The sequence below is a fragment of the Neocloeon triangulifer genome, unplaced genomic scaffold (assembly GCF_031216515.1).
Source record: "Neocloeon triangulifer isolate White Clay Creek 2 clone unplaced genomic scaffold, ASM3121651v1 ptg000004l, whole genome shotgun sequence".
In the NCBI taxonomy this organism is placed as follows: domain Eukaryota; kingdom Metazoa; phylum Arthropoda; class Insecta; order Ephemeroptera; family Baetidae; genus Neocloeon; species Neocloeon triangulifer.
Window position 1 is genome coordinate 3,702,634 of NW_026775547.1, and position 13,449 is coordinate 3,716,082.

General features: G+C 33.0%; 1 protein-coding gene and 1 long non-coding RNA gene across 2 annotated transcripts; both read left to right on the forward strand.

Moving 5' to 3' along the window:
* Window positions 1-9,621: 9,621 nt before the first annotated feature.
* LOC132193689 (uncharacterized) lies at window positions 9,622-10,103 on the forward strand. The gene is made up of 3 exons (XR_009441476.1): window positions 9,622-9,726; window positions 9,778-9,933; window positions 9,987-10,103. It is a non-coding gene; the product is annotated as an uncharacterized LOC132193689 (long non-coding RNA).
* A 649-nt stretch (window positions 10,104-10,752) lies between these two features.
* Window positions 10,753-13,393, forward strand: LOC132193680 (dynein axonemal heavy chain 2-like). The gene is made up of 11 exons (XM_059614503.1): window positions 10,753-10,879; window positions 10,938-11,016; window positions 11,081-11,223; window positions 11,281-11,461; window positions 11,507-11,616; window positions 11,666-11,781; window positions 12,435-12,535; window positions 12,597-12,818; window positions 12,870-13,054; window positions 13,128-13,217; window positions 13,274-13,393. Exons 1-11 carry the CDS (start codon window positions 10,793-10,795, stop codon window positions 13,391-13,393), a joined length of 1,434 nt encoding a protein of 477 aa, XP_059470486.1. The 5' UTR covers window positions 10,753-10,792.
* Window positions 13,394-13,449: the final 56 nt, after the last annotated feature.

The following is a 13,449-nucleotide window of genomic DNA, read 5'->3' on the forward strand; positions in this document are numbered from 1 at the left end:
AAAAGTATGAACATTAAAGATTGAAATAAAATATAATAATTTCTTTGAATATTTATATTCAGTTTGCTAAAAACGAAGCTCTGCTCAACAAGGAGCAAATCAGCAAACTTCGAGGGCTAAATGAAAAGTTGGAAAAGTGCGTTTCATTTGAAGAAGCGAATCCTTTGGTCATTGAAATGCTTAAAAAAATTAGAGAAATACGCAAAAACTCGGAATACTTTAAAAATAAGTAAATTATTATTACTTTTTATTTTTTTTTCAATTAATAAAATAAATTTTATAAGTGAGAGAACTAGAAAGTTGCTGGCTAGCATTGGAAACCAAGTGATTGAAATTTGCAAACGCTCGGTCCGATTGAGATCCATTTTCAAAGGCAAACCTATTCTTGGCATAGAAAAGGTGCAAAAATGTATTGAAGACTGCGAAAACTTTGTAAAAATTTACCAACAGGTATAATTCAATTAAAAAATTTATACTGATTATAAAAAAAAGTTGAATTTTCCGTGTATAGCATTTTCAGAAAAAAATTAGAGTGGAACTGGGCGAGCCAAAAGAGATACTCCGAACGGTTTTTTCATTCATGTCCAGATGTCAAGATTTGCACCTTGTGTTCCAAGCCATGCATATTTTTGGAAGGTTGGAATTTATTTTTATTTTCGAAGAGACACTTGAAAGTTTTGCGCTAGAGTGAACGAGCAAAGGCACATTTCGTGCCCAAGATTTCCTGGAGCGAAAGGTCTATCGTACAGAGAGGTTTGTGAGAAGATCAGAAACGACACTTTAAAATGTGTGAAGGAAATCGAAAAAATACAAAATATTGCCTTGGACGTGACTTATTCCCCGTGGCGGGAGAATATGGACAAGTAAGCTTTTCAAACTAAATTGTTACTATTCTTTAAAATTAACTTCAAAATTAAATATTATTTAATGTGAAATTATATTAAAGGTTTAATCAGAAAACAGCCAGAGTAGAAAGAGAAGTAGTGGCTTTAGTGAATTCGGTGATGGAAGACGCGACAAACGTTTACGAGGCAGTGAACAACCTGCAGCAACTTCTTCATTACCTACAAAAACCATCCTTGCAAAATCTCTTGAAGGAAAAATCTAATGAGGTACATAAAAATTTAATAAGGAATGAAATCTTCAAATTTTTAATAGAATTTGCATAAATCAATATAGGGATTTTCTAAAAGCAGTAAAACTTCATACCACACCGCACCGTGCAATAAAATATCCGATAGTCTGAAAGGTTTTTCTTTCTTTTTTAAAAATAAATAAGGCTGAAAGTGTGTTAATATCAATCGAATCTTCAAAGCACCACAATCTTTGAAATAGCCGCGGATTGGTCTTAAATTTTTTTTATCTTAGATATAAAATTTCACCTTGCATGCTAGGGTTGAAAGGGTTGTGCATTAGCCCTTTGAATAAACTTTAATTAAAACAAAAAATTAAACTTATTTGGCTTGATTAAGCTATTATCGTTTGTAGTTACATGGTGTGCAAGAAAATCGGGAATATTTTTTTTAATGCTTGCAAAATTTCTGAGGATTTAAAAGCATTTTAAATTAAGTGCAAAATGAATTACTTTTGTTTCAGTTAATTAATTAAAAAATACTGCTGCGGTGTATCATAAATATTGGTCTTATTTTTCAATTTATTACAACTAATTTTTTTAATTTCAATATTCTTTAATCCTTTCATTTTTCAAAATTATAATAATAATGCATTTGGATTCAAGCTATACTGCGAATTTTTAAATTATGAAGAAGACAGCAGAACTCTTTAGCAGTATTAATACTCCAAATAGAACATCATGATATGAAAGTCAATAAATTATATATTTTTCAAACAACTTACTGTTAAAGATTTAAAATTCAATAAATGTAAGAGAATTTGCGCATCTATACAACATAATAAGAAAAAAATAAATTATTAAAATAATTAAATGTTAATTTTTATTAAATTGAAATAAAGTAAAACATAATAAATGTTTAAGACCTTAATTTTAATTGCAAGGTGTCTTTATTAATGTTATTTAAGAAAAGCTAAATTATTTATAAATTTTTAATGAATTAAATTTAAGCCATTCATCCAAGGTCAAATGCTCTCCCCTTTCAAAAGTGCTGGATTATTGGAAAAATTAAAATTCCTTAAGCCCAGCATGTGACTTCAAATATAGAAATCTCTATTTTGGTTATAAGTTTTGAAACATCTACAGCAATTAAATGCTTGTAAAATTGTGGTGTTTTCAAATCTTCCATGATCGTCTGATATTCATATTTACACACTTTTAGCCTGTTTTGGTAGCTGTGCCATTTGTTTCACAAGAAATGTCATTCTTAAAAATCATACAATGTATCATTACTTTTAAATTCACCACACTGACAAATAGTATAATTCAAATGAACTATTTTATTAACTAATGAGCCATGGTATTTTTTGTAATAGAAAAATAAGTATTATTGTTACTTGTTACATTGAAGGAAATTAGTTTTAGGGGGTGAAGGAGGGACATTGATTTGTTGGTAAAATGAGAAAATAATACATGAACGCTGAGCAAAGATTTTTCTGAGTACATTTTTAAAATTAAGAAGGCTCAATTCGCCGCAGCTCATTAAAATCTTGATTTAAAATTTTTTAAGGTTTTCGGGCTGCTGCTTCGGGATATGGAAAAGTCAAGCAAGTCACTAATTGGCGGCGAAGTAATCGGCTATTCAGGATATCCACCTTATTCCGGGATTGCACTCGCGACCCACAATAGCAGGAGCTATTTAGTTGGACAAATGCTGGTTCAAGCAACAATTTTGCCTTAATTTTTTTCTTAAAATTTAATTCACAGATCGTGGAGGAGTGCAAATTTTTGGTCGAGTGCGAAAACGCCAAGAAAGCCAGGCAAGAATTGGCCTTTTACGTGACTGTCGTCGATGAGACGATTCAAGAGTTTTTCGACCAATGGGTGGTTGATTTGCCGGTCGACTGGGAGTCGCGATTAAAACGTCCACTTATTGCACGTCACCCTAGCTATGAGTATTTGCTGGAACCAACCGTTGGAAAGTAAAAATAATAATATAAAATAAATATTCCAATATAATTTTTTTAAATTATTCAAGCAATATACTGGAAACTTTGGAGGAAATTCGAATTTGGAAAAGTTTGGGCTATGAAGTGCCAGAGTCGATGCAAAAGTTGTACTCACTTGAGGACAAAGTGGGTGGATTGAAGGACGACGTGCAAATTATATGCCACCAATTCAACGAAGCTATTGGAGGTTTGAAATTAATTTTCTTGTAAAAAATAATGGAACTGATAAATAGAAATACTGGACGAGGACTTTGGCCTTTTTATTGATATCATCGCTAGAGTTAGTGAAAACTTGAGTGCGGCAATGACAGCTTACACGTGGATCTCGAAAGTGCCCGAAAACTATTTGCAGCAGCAGCTGAGGACGACTTTAGACGTAATAACGAAAAAAAGAATAGTTTCAGAAATTTCAATATTTTTAATTGGTTCAAATGATAAAAATTTCTACTTTAAATTAAAACATATTTCAAAATTTCAAGAAAAATATTTAATTGCCATTATTTTTCATCATATTTGTGAATTAAAATATTTTTGATAAAAAAAAACTTATTCAAATATCTTAATATAATTGGTTAAAATCATCATTCTGCCTAAAATCATTCACAATAATGTCCAGATATTGAGGTAAAATCTTATATCTGCTGATATTCTAGTTTTCAGTCCTCTTAAAATTGAGGAAGTCCTTTTTTCATATTACTCTATTGAATATTGAATCATTCTAGTTCAAAAAGTTGGTCAGGCTGCTGAATGTACAGAAGAAGAGCATTGACGCTTTGGCTGCGAGTTTTGAGGACGTGAAAATAATGAAAATCAACAGCACCGACCTTTACAGTTTCAGCGAAGTTCAAAAGGCGTTTGAGGTTGTCGTCAAAAGCAAAATTGAGGAGATTCTAGTTTGCATCGCGAAAACTCGAGAACCGTTTGGCGATTTAACTTCCAATGTGAGTTGTAAATATAATTTGTTTAATCATTTAAAGTTCATATCCCGTTTATAAATTAAATCAGGCGGAACCTTTCTGGGGGAAATTCTACACCTCAATAAATGACAAGATTAACGAGGGTGTTTTGAAAATGATAAAGATTTCATGCTCAGATATTGCGCAAACATTCCAGGAACCACCTTTTTCAATAAAGGTCAGCGCAAGGATTGAAAATAAACAGGTTATTAGTTCATTTTTAAATAAAAATTTTGTCTGTTCTTAATTTTATTGAATTAATTATTTTTCCTGGCAGATTATTTTTAGTGATGTTCTGGCGGATATTGAGATGAAAATAAACGAGGCTTTCAATTTTCACTTATGCTTACTAAAAACTGTTCCCTGTTTACTAAACTTGATGGGATTTGAGGAAAAAGAATCAGAATTAAGTTTGATACAAAAAGTGAGCCGCGACGAGGAATGTAAAAGAGTGGAAAATATTTTAAAGCAGGGTAAGTAGCTTGAATTTTTATTAAAATATTGATAAACAAATATTTAAAATTAAATTAGAATTGAAGCTCTTCAAAGAAAAAGTGAGCGATTTTGTGGAGAGGTGGAATAGCTTTTCGTGGCTCTGGGACGTTGACGTTGAGGAATTTCTGCAAAATTACGAAACGCAAAGCGCGTCAGAATTAGCTCAAGACCTCGAAAGGTTTTTGTTGTATTTTATTTTTAATTCCATTTGTTTACCAAAAATTTCAGTTTTTCTCAAGTTTTGGAGGTAGCGAATCTCCAAACGTGCTCAGCCGTCGCTTTTGTCGAACTGGACGCTGCACTCGTCAAAGAGACGATTCTAATTTTGGCAAAATCTTGGCAAACCGCGATGGTTAATTTTGTTCTCAACTCTGCGGTACAAAACGGAACAAAGCTGAGTAAACAACTCTGCAATGATATAAAAAGGCACGCGGAGTTAATATTAATTAATAAATTATTATAAATTATTTATTTTTCAGGTTGAATCACGAACCAGAGTCACTTCAAGAGGTGGCTGAAAAAACTGTTTTCTGCCAACTGGTGGCCGTGCACATGCCAGAAATCAAATCAACTCTTGAATTATTTAATGAATATTGTACAATTTTACGTAAACTAAGCTTGAAATTAATTTTTTAGTTTAATTGAAATTATTTATAATTAGAAAAATACAAAGTAGATTTTCCCGACGAGCTTTCTCAACTGGACGTAAATAACAACGCGGATTGGAAAAAATATTTGCTGGCTCTGAATGATGCAAAATTATCTCTTGAAAAAAGCAAAGTATTGAACACACATTTTTCTGGGAAATTGATCGAAAAATTATTTTTTAGGACAAATTCAGAACAAGCATGATTGAGAAAGGCAATACGCTGAACAGGGATCTCAGCAAGCTTTGCAATAAAGTTAAAGACGAAGGCCCATTCCAAACAAACTGGAAGGAAAATAGTAAGAAATGAATCAATCTAGAATTTTCTTTTAAAATTATATTTTAAAAATAGGTGCTTTTGAATTTTTGAGAGATGTGAAATCACAAGTAAGTGCCCTACAGAAGCACAAGGAGGAACTGATCAATGAGTTTGACATTTTCGGAGTCGACCCGCCACAACTTGCAGAGTTACAAAAGCTTGATAAGGTTGAAATAATTATTATGTAATTTTAAATAAATAAATTTATGACAAATTTCTTACTTTGTAGACGGTCCGAATGCTTGAGCAGATTTGGGTCGTTAGAAGAGAATGGCTTGCTTGTTCCAACGTGTACAATAACTGTCTTTTTGACAAATTAGATATTCTTCAATTACAGTCAAAGGTGGTTCAATTAATTTTTAAGGGCATTAAACGTTTTATCTTAAAATATAAAATCGAAATATCAGGAGAGAAATAATTATTTAATTTGCTTTAAAAAATCTTGATTTTTTTTAGGTTTTCTTTTCTCTTTGTTAAAGCAACGGATGGACAATATGTTATTTTTTAAGCGATTTGTATAATTTAAATTAAAGCAGTTTATTTTAAACTATTTTGACTTTTCCAAATTAGATGCTGCTTTCGTGGCTAACTAGATTGAAATTATTTCAGATTAAAGATATATCGGAAACACTGAAAGAAGTGCACAATAGTGCGGCTAGAGAATGGCAAATTGTTGAGCAAACAAGGGCGGAAGTTGAGCAGTTGAAGCACGGGTTGCCTATCGTGTGCACATTGAAGAATTCATCAATGCGAGAACGACACTGGAAAATGGTCCAGGAAGTCATCGGAAAGTAATTATTTTATTATAATTTAATTATATTCAATAAAAATAATAATATTCGAAAGGCCTATCAACTCGACGTCTTTGAATTTTACGCTGAAATTCATATTGGAGCTGGGTTTGTCAAACTTTGAGGACGAGATCAAAGTGATTTGTGCGCAAGCAATTGAGGAGCAAGTTATAGAGAAAGGGCTTCAGGATTTGCAACTAGATTGGCACGATCTGAAAATATTGATTTGTTTTGAGGAAAACGATCTTGCCACTGTCCAGCAATTGGATCCTGTGTTTGAAATGATTGATTCTAGTCTCGACAAAATAGCAATAATGGAGGCAAAAAAGTAAAATGGAATTTTTATAATGTAGAATAAGCAATTTAATTGAACGATAAATTAGGAATGGACAAGCGTTTAATAGCGAACTGAAAAATTGGCAAAACAAACTAGTGAAAAGTTTGCAATTTTTGACAGATACTGATGAAATCCAGAAGCGCCTTTTCCGTTTAAAAGTAGGATTATTAAAAATATATTATATAATTTGATATTAGAATTTTATGATTGATAAAATAATTCAATCCTTTTTTTTCTAATTTTCTCAGCCTCAAATTGCCCTTAATGAAAAACTTATAATTGACACCACATTTGAAAAATTAACACTCTCATGGAGTAAAATCGTGTCAAGACTCGATTCCTCGACCAACATTCTTGAAATTATTGCAGATCCAGGTTTGATTAAAATTTTACATCATATTTTCAGCAACTCTAATTTATTTTAAAGGCTCTTTTCAAGAATTATCTACACTCATGGCTCAAATGGATGAGGCTGAAGTAGAAATTCAAATTGAAATAGAAAATAGGGTGTTGGAAGCGCCTCGCCTGTTTTTCCTCACCAGCGAGGAACTATTGGAACTTTTCCTTTATCCGAATTTCGGAGGCGATGTTTATCAAAAAATGATTCCAAAGTCTTTCCCTGGTGTTTCCAAATTCAAGTTTGGTCGACAAGTATGAATTAAGTTGTATTTAGAATAGATTTTAAATAACTTAAAAATATGAAAGGTGAACGAGGTGTTAGGATTTTGGTGTCCGAGTGGCGAAATTTTGCTATTCAACGAGTTATCCAAAATTAGCGACAACATATCCGAGGCGATTGAATCCCTAAGTAGACAGAAATTTTATAAAAAAAAACTTGTTTAAAAAAATACTATTAATTTTTTTGTAAGGTGAAATGATGAAAGATGCCTTGCAGGCATTGCAAGTCAGATGCTGCGCTGGTTTAGTGAAAAATCCGAGCAAAAGTGACAAATGGATTCAAGCTTTTCCTGGTCAAACTCTGATTCTTGCCGTTCAAGTAAAAAATTTAATATTTAAAAAAAAATAATAAAATAAATTAAAAACAGATAAGCTGGACAAGTGAAATTGAAAAAGCTTTGGAAAAATGCTTGCGGAACGAATCAAGAAAGCCGCTTAAACTAATGCGGCAGGAACAGGAAAATTTCATCTCGAGATTGAACGAAAATCTTGCAGGAAGCCTTTCCGTGCAGGACCGGTTGAAAATGACTGCACTGTTGACTTACGAGACATTTCTACTCAAGAAAACAAACGAACTGATCAAAAATGGTAAAAATTTCCAAAAATTTCTTGTATAGGATTTTTATTTTTAAATACAATTTTTCAAGCAAACAGTATTTTTTTGGTAGATTGGATAGAGCCAACATCTCTTGATATAATGTCCCTGATGAAGTTTTACTTCGACGACGAGAGTGGAGAAATATTAATCCGTCAAATGTTTTCCTCTTTTAATTACGGATACCAGATTTACGGTGACCCCTACTTGCCAGTTATCACGCCCGAGACGGAAAGGTAAAGATGTGCACGTTGCATATTTTATGGTAAATTTCATTATAAAATTTTAGATGCATTATTCACATGACGACTGCTTTACATCTAAAAATGTCTGTCGCTCTCCAAGGACCGGCGGCCTGCGGGAAATTTGAAACAATCCAAGGCCTGGCCAAAATCCTCGGCCGTTTGATTCTGCCCTTTTGCTGCAATTCTGAATCAATTGTCACCAAAGTTATGTTGGCGTTCACAGGTACTAATGTTTATATTTATTTAAGAATTAAAATAATTGTATGAAAATATCGGTAGTTGTGGAGAAAATTGGAGCTTGGGGAGTGTTTAAAAATTTCGTCAATATGCATCCAAGTGTTGTTCAAGAGATTTCCTACAACTTGGCCCAGATTTTGAAAAAAGAATTGTCTGTTGAGATTGAGGAGGATAATTCAGTTCAAAAGCTTACAATTAGGCCTGCAATATTTTTGTCGTTGACAAACAGTAAGAATATTTTATTTTTTATATGTACTGTAAAAATTTAATCTGTTCTAGATGAGAAAAATGAGGCAGTGCTTCCAGCCACTTTGAGAGCATTATTTCGACCGATCGCTTTGAACAAACTGGACTCCTGCAAAATTATTGAAATGATATTGAAAGGAGAAGGATTTACAGAGGCAGAGAATTTGGCATCTAAGGTTGATTGAAACTTCCATTTAATCTTTAAACATTTATTTTATTTAAATTTTCAGTTAAATCAAATGGAAATGTTTTGCGCGATGCACTTGAGCAGAAACGCTAACTGGATATTCAAAAACAGCTGCAGTGTCATCAGGGTTGCAAAGTTCTCGTCTCAAATGAGGCAAATTCATTCAAATCTCACCGAGGAAGAGGCACGGAATATTTTATTAACTTGATTATTTGTAATCTTTTAATGCTAGGCTGTTTTATATTCGCTTGTTTCCAATATTGAGCCTCAACTGAACGAGGAAGACAAAAAAGTATTTCACTACTACGTGACGAAAATTTTTCCCGGAATTGAATTGATGAAGTTTGGAAATGTTGAATTGAAAGAAGCTCTTGAATCTACATTTAGGGCCCACAAATTGATAGTACAAAATTTTATTTTATTTTGTTACGGGATTTTATTTCAAATCTTTAGCCGATTACCTTACAAGTAGAACTGGGCCTGAAGGTCTTTGCCGCTCTTCAAGAAAACAAGTGCGTTGCTCTGGTCGGCGGTCCTGCAACGGGAAAGACGACTTTGTTAAGAATGCTTGCGTGCGCTTTGGAAAAAATGAAGCTTCCACAAATCGGAACTTTAAAGGTTTTTAGCTTATAAATTATTCAATTAATTAAGAAAAATAATTTTTCAATAGGTTCACACAATAAATCCAAACTCGCTGACAAGAGACGAAATTTTCGGAAGGGAGAAAAATGGCAGATGGGAGCCTGGATTGATAGAAACGATGGCGAATGCTATTTTGAAAAGTAAATCAACTCATTGGATGTGTTTCGATGGAACTCTTTCCCATACTTGGTTGGACGAGTTAAAGGGAATGTTGAACAAAAAATACAAATATTGTCTGAGAAATAGCGACATTGACTTGAGTTTGGAGAAAGTAATATTTTTATAAATTAAAAAAAAATATATTACTTTTCCTGATCCGCAGTTGAAAATAATTTTTGAGACGCAAGACTTGGATTTATTATCGCCAAGTTCGCTCAGTGAAATTATCTCGATTTATTTTGGAGAAGTACAAATAGGATGGCCAGAAGTAGTAATGCCCTGGCTGGAGGAACTTGATGACACTCCTTTAAAACTGGAGGTATTAAAGAAAGAGTTTATTAAAACGAAGTATAATTTTTAATTTCTTCTTAGTTGAAACTTTTAGCATCAGAGTGTCTGCAAAAGTGTTTCGACTTTAAAAATTCCTATTGCAATGAAATCGTAGCTCAAAATGAACTCGCCTGCGCTAAAAATTTGTGTTCGATTTTGAGCTCGTTGATTTCAAAAAGCCCAAAACTCAATGGGGAAAAAGATACAACTCTTCTAGCCAAATACTGGTTCTACTTTAGGTATTAATCTTAAGATTTAATTAATCTCTGGTAATTTTTCATTTATTTTAGTGTCACATGGGGAGTATTTGGAGCTTCTGCAGAAGAGTCTCATTTGGAAATAGACAAATTTGTCCGCTCTTTGGAAAGTGGAATCTTCCCAGAAGACGGATTGGTGTTTGACTTTTTTGTAGATTCCAAGAGGAGAAAACTTTTAAAGTGGTCTACACAGCTACCCAGGGTTTGGAAATACGAGACAGGGTAATAAACTTCATTAAATTTAATCTGAATTTAAAGTTTGCTTTTCTCAGCGAGTCTTTTTTTTGTAACAAATTTGAGTCGAATTTATTTTGTCAAAATAATTAATAATTTAAATTTATGAATTTTGCTAGGAAAATATAGAGCACGATGATATTTCTTTTTCAATCCAAGAAACTACTGAACAAACAAGCAAAGAAAATTTACCTTAAAATTTGTCATGCATCTTTTAATAAACTCAATAAAATTTACTTTTTCAGTGCTCCCTTCCACGAAATAGTGGTGCCGACGGACTCAATCGCGAAATTTAAATACCTGGCAAATATTTTCATTGAGGAAAGAAGTCCTTTGATTTTCAGTGGCTATGTTGGAATGGGAAAATCATTCCTTTGTGACCAGATTATCAAAAATATTGACAATGAAGAATTCTATACACTAAAAGTGAGCGGCACAAAACAGGTATTTGAGAGATAAGATTAAAAATATAAGCAATTGATTTATTTTACGCATGTAAAAGTTGAATAAGAACATTTTGATGAAGGCCGTCCACGATTTGCTACAGCCAAGATCTAAAAATATTCTTTCACACAGAAAAGGTAATTTTGTTTATGAAAAGAAAAAGGTTTTCTTTAATTAAAATTGCACTTAATTTTTTGAAAGCAAAAAGGTTGGTGCTGTATATTCAGGACTTGAACCTGGCTGAGAAAAATGAATTCGGGAATCAATCAACAGTGGAAATAATTCGGCAATGGCTCAATCACAGGTTTTGGATTAACGAAGAGCTCCAACCGACAATAATAGAAGTTTGTTGATTTATTTAATTAATTGATACTAAATATTTTTATTAAAAAAAAAAACAGGACATTAGTCTTGTTATTTCAATGAGTCACAGAGGAATAGACATGCAATTGGACGAGCGAACGAAAGGCCACTTTGCGATTATAAACGTTCCCGAGCCAAAAACAGACGAGCTGGTTCACGTTTTCACTTCAATAATTAGTCAACATCTATTAGGTTTCAGTGAACACATCAAATGCTTAGGTATAATAAACTAATTTTTGGTCATTTAAATTAATTTAAGTACAGGGAAGCAACTTGTGGAATCGTCAGTAAAACTGCACAAATCTCTGAGGAAAAACGTCACTGCAAATTTAGACAACCCGCAGTGCGTGTTTAGCCTGAAATCTTTGTCTCAGGTTGGGAGTTTAAAAAATTTTGCTTCTGATTTCTAATTTTTCCCGACAGGTTATGCAAGGGTTGAATCTCAGTAACAAAAATCAGCAATACACGCTGATAAAAATGTGTCGTTTGTGGCTCAATGAAGTTCTCCTTGCATACGGTGCTAGGATGACAGAAAAAAGGTAGGGTTCTTTAAAAAACTTGTTTTCTTTATGAAGACAAACGGCTATGAAAATAACATAAGCGCGTCAATAAATTTGACATCTCACCATTTGCGAAATCGAATACCATTGGTTCTTATGGCAGCCTTATCTTAGAATGATTGAATCTTTTCAATCCTAAGTTATGTTGTAGTAGATGCAAAATAAAAAATATTGGCGTTGGAAAAATCAAAATTGGTTCAGCGTGGGGCAGTAGTCAGGCGATCAAAGATTTGTAAAAACTCAAAAAATTGGCTTCGATTGCCTACTTTACAAATCTTTGATCGCCTGACTACAGCCCCACGCTGAACCAATTTTGATTTTTCCAACGCCAATATTTTTTATTTTTCATTTTGTACAACATGTCTTAGGATTGAAAAGATTCAATCATTCTAAGATGAAGCTGTCATAAGAACCAATGTTATTTGATTTCGCAAATGGTGAGATGTCAAATTTATTGACGCGCTTATGTTATTTTCATAGCCGAAACGAAATTAGAAAAAAATTAGAAAGCACTTAAATGACTGTGCATTTTGTTATCCCTATAAAAATGAAAATTCCACACAGTTTCAATTCTTAGACTTTTCCAATTAAATTTAAGTGCAAAATTAAAAATTTCTGTGAATAATTTTTAGGCTTAAAGATGCAGTTCTAGAAGACGCCTTATTTCATTTGAAAAATTCGACGAATTTGACTTACGAAGATTTGTATCCTGAGAAGGTTATGCCCCTCATCGGTACGAGTTCAAAATATTAATGAACAGTTCATGTGTCAAATGTGAAATTTGAAATCGATAGGAATGTACAGTGACGCTGAGGACGAGATTGGTGCCCAGATTGAGTTCACCTTAGAAAGCGCCACAGCGCGATTGGACGATTTGCTCGATAAACAAATCTGTTCTGCAAGCGGCGTGCAGAAAGTGGACCTCGTAATTCTGCATGACACGGTTCACCACATTACCAATCTGGTTAGGCTTTTTTCTCAACAATCCAACCACAACGTGCTTTTACTTGGCGAAGGTATAATTAAGAGCAAAATAAAATTTGAACTTAACAATCTTATTGAAACAGCTGGAAGTGGTCGAAAAACTATTGTCAAGTTTGCTGCTCAAATTTGCGGCTTGACGTTTGAACAGCCGGATTTAAGGGACATTGAAGTTTGTGATTCTGGAGTGCACAAAACATTTTGGAAATCAATCGTCCAGAGAGTTGCTATTAAGAAGGAAAAAATCGTCATTTGTATTGATAGCGAGAATGTAATTATTTTATAAATAAGCCATTTTTATAACATTTTTAATATAAATTTGTATGTGAAAAACGCTCTTTTAGGTTTTGAATCCTAGAATTTTTGACTTCCTATATGGACTATCTGAAAATGGGATTGTCTCAAACCTTTTCACATATGAAGAGCTTGATCAGGTCTGTACAGTAATTGTATAAATAACAAGTAAAATTTTAACCAAATTTTTTTTTAGTTGAGCTCTGAAGTGCCGGGAAGTTTTAAAAGCGACGTTGGAAAATTCCTGGCGCAAGAAATGCTTCGAAATTTGAGACTCGCCGTGAATGTTTCTACCGACAAAGATTATCTTAGGTAAAACATATTTAAATTAAAATGATCTTAGCTAAAATAAAATAAAAAATTTGACAGAGA

Bases quoted from the DNA above. Each gene is read 5' to 3' on its own strand.
- LOC132193680 (XM_059614503.1), top strand. From the start codon at position 10,793: ATGGGAAAATCATTCCTTTGTGACCAGATTATCAAAAATATTGACAAT. The intron at 11,462-11,506 runs GTATAATAAACT...ATTTAAGTACAG, and splicing joins TGAACACATCAAATGCTTAG to GGAAGCAACTTGTGGAATCG. The intron at 12,819-12,869 runs GTATAATTAAGA...TTATTGAAACAG, and splicing joins CGTGCTTTTACTTGGCGAAG to CTGGAAGTGGTCGAAAAACT.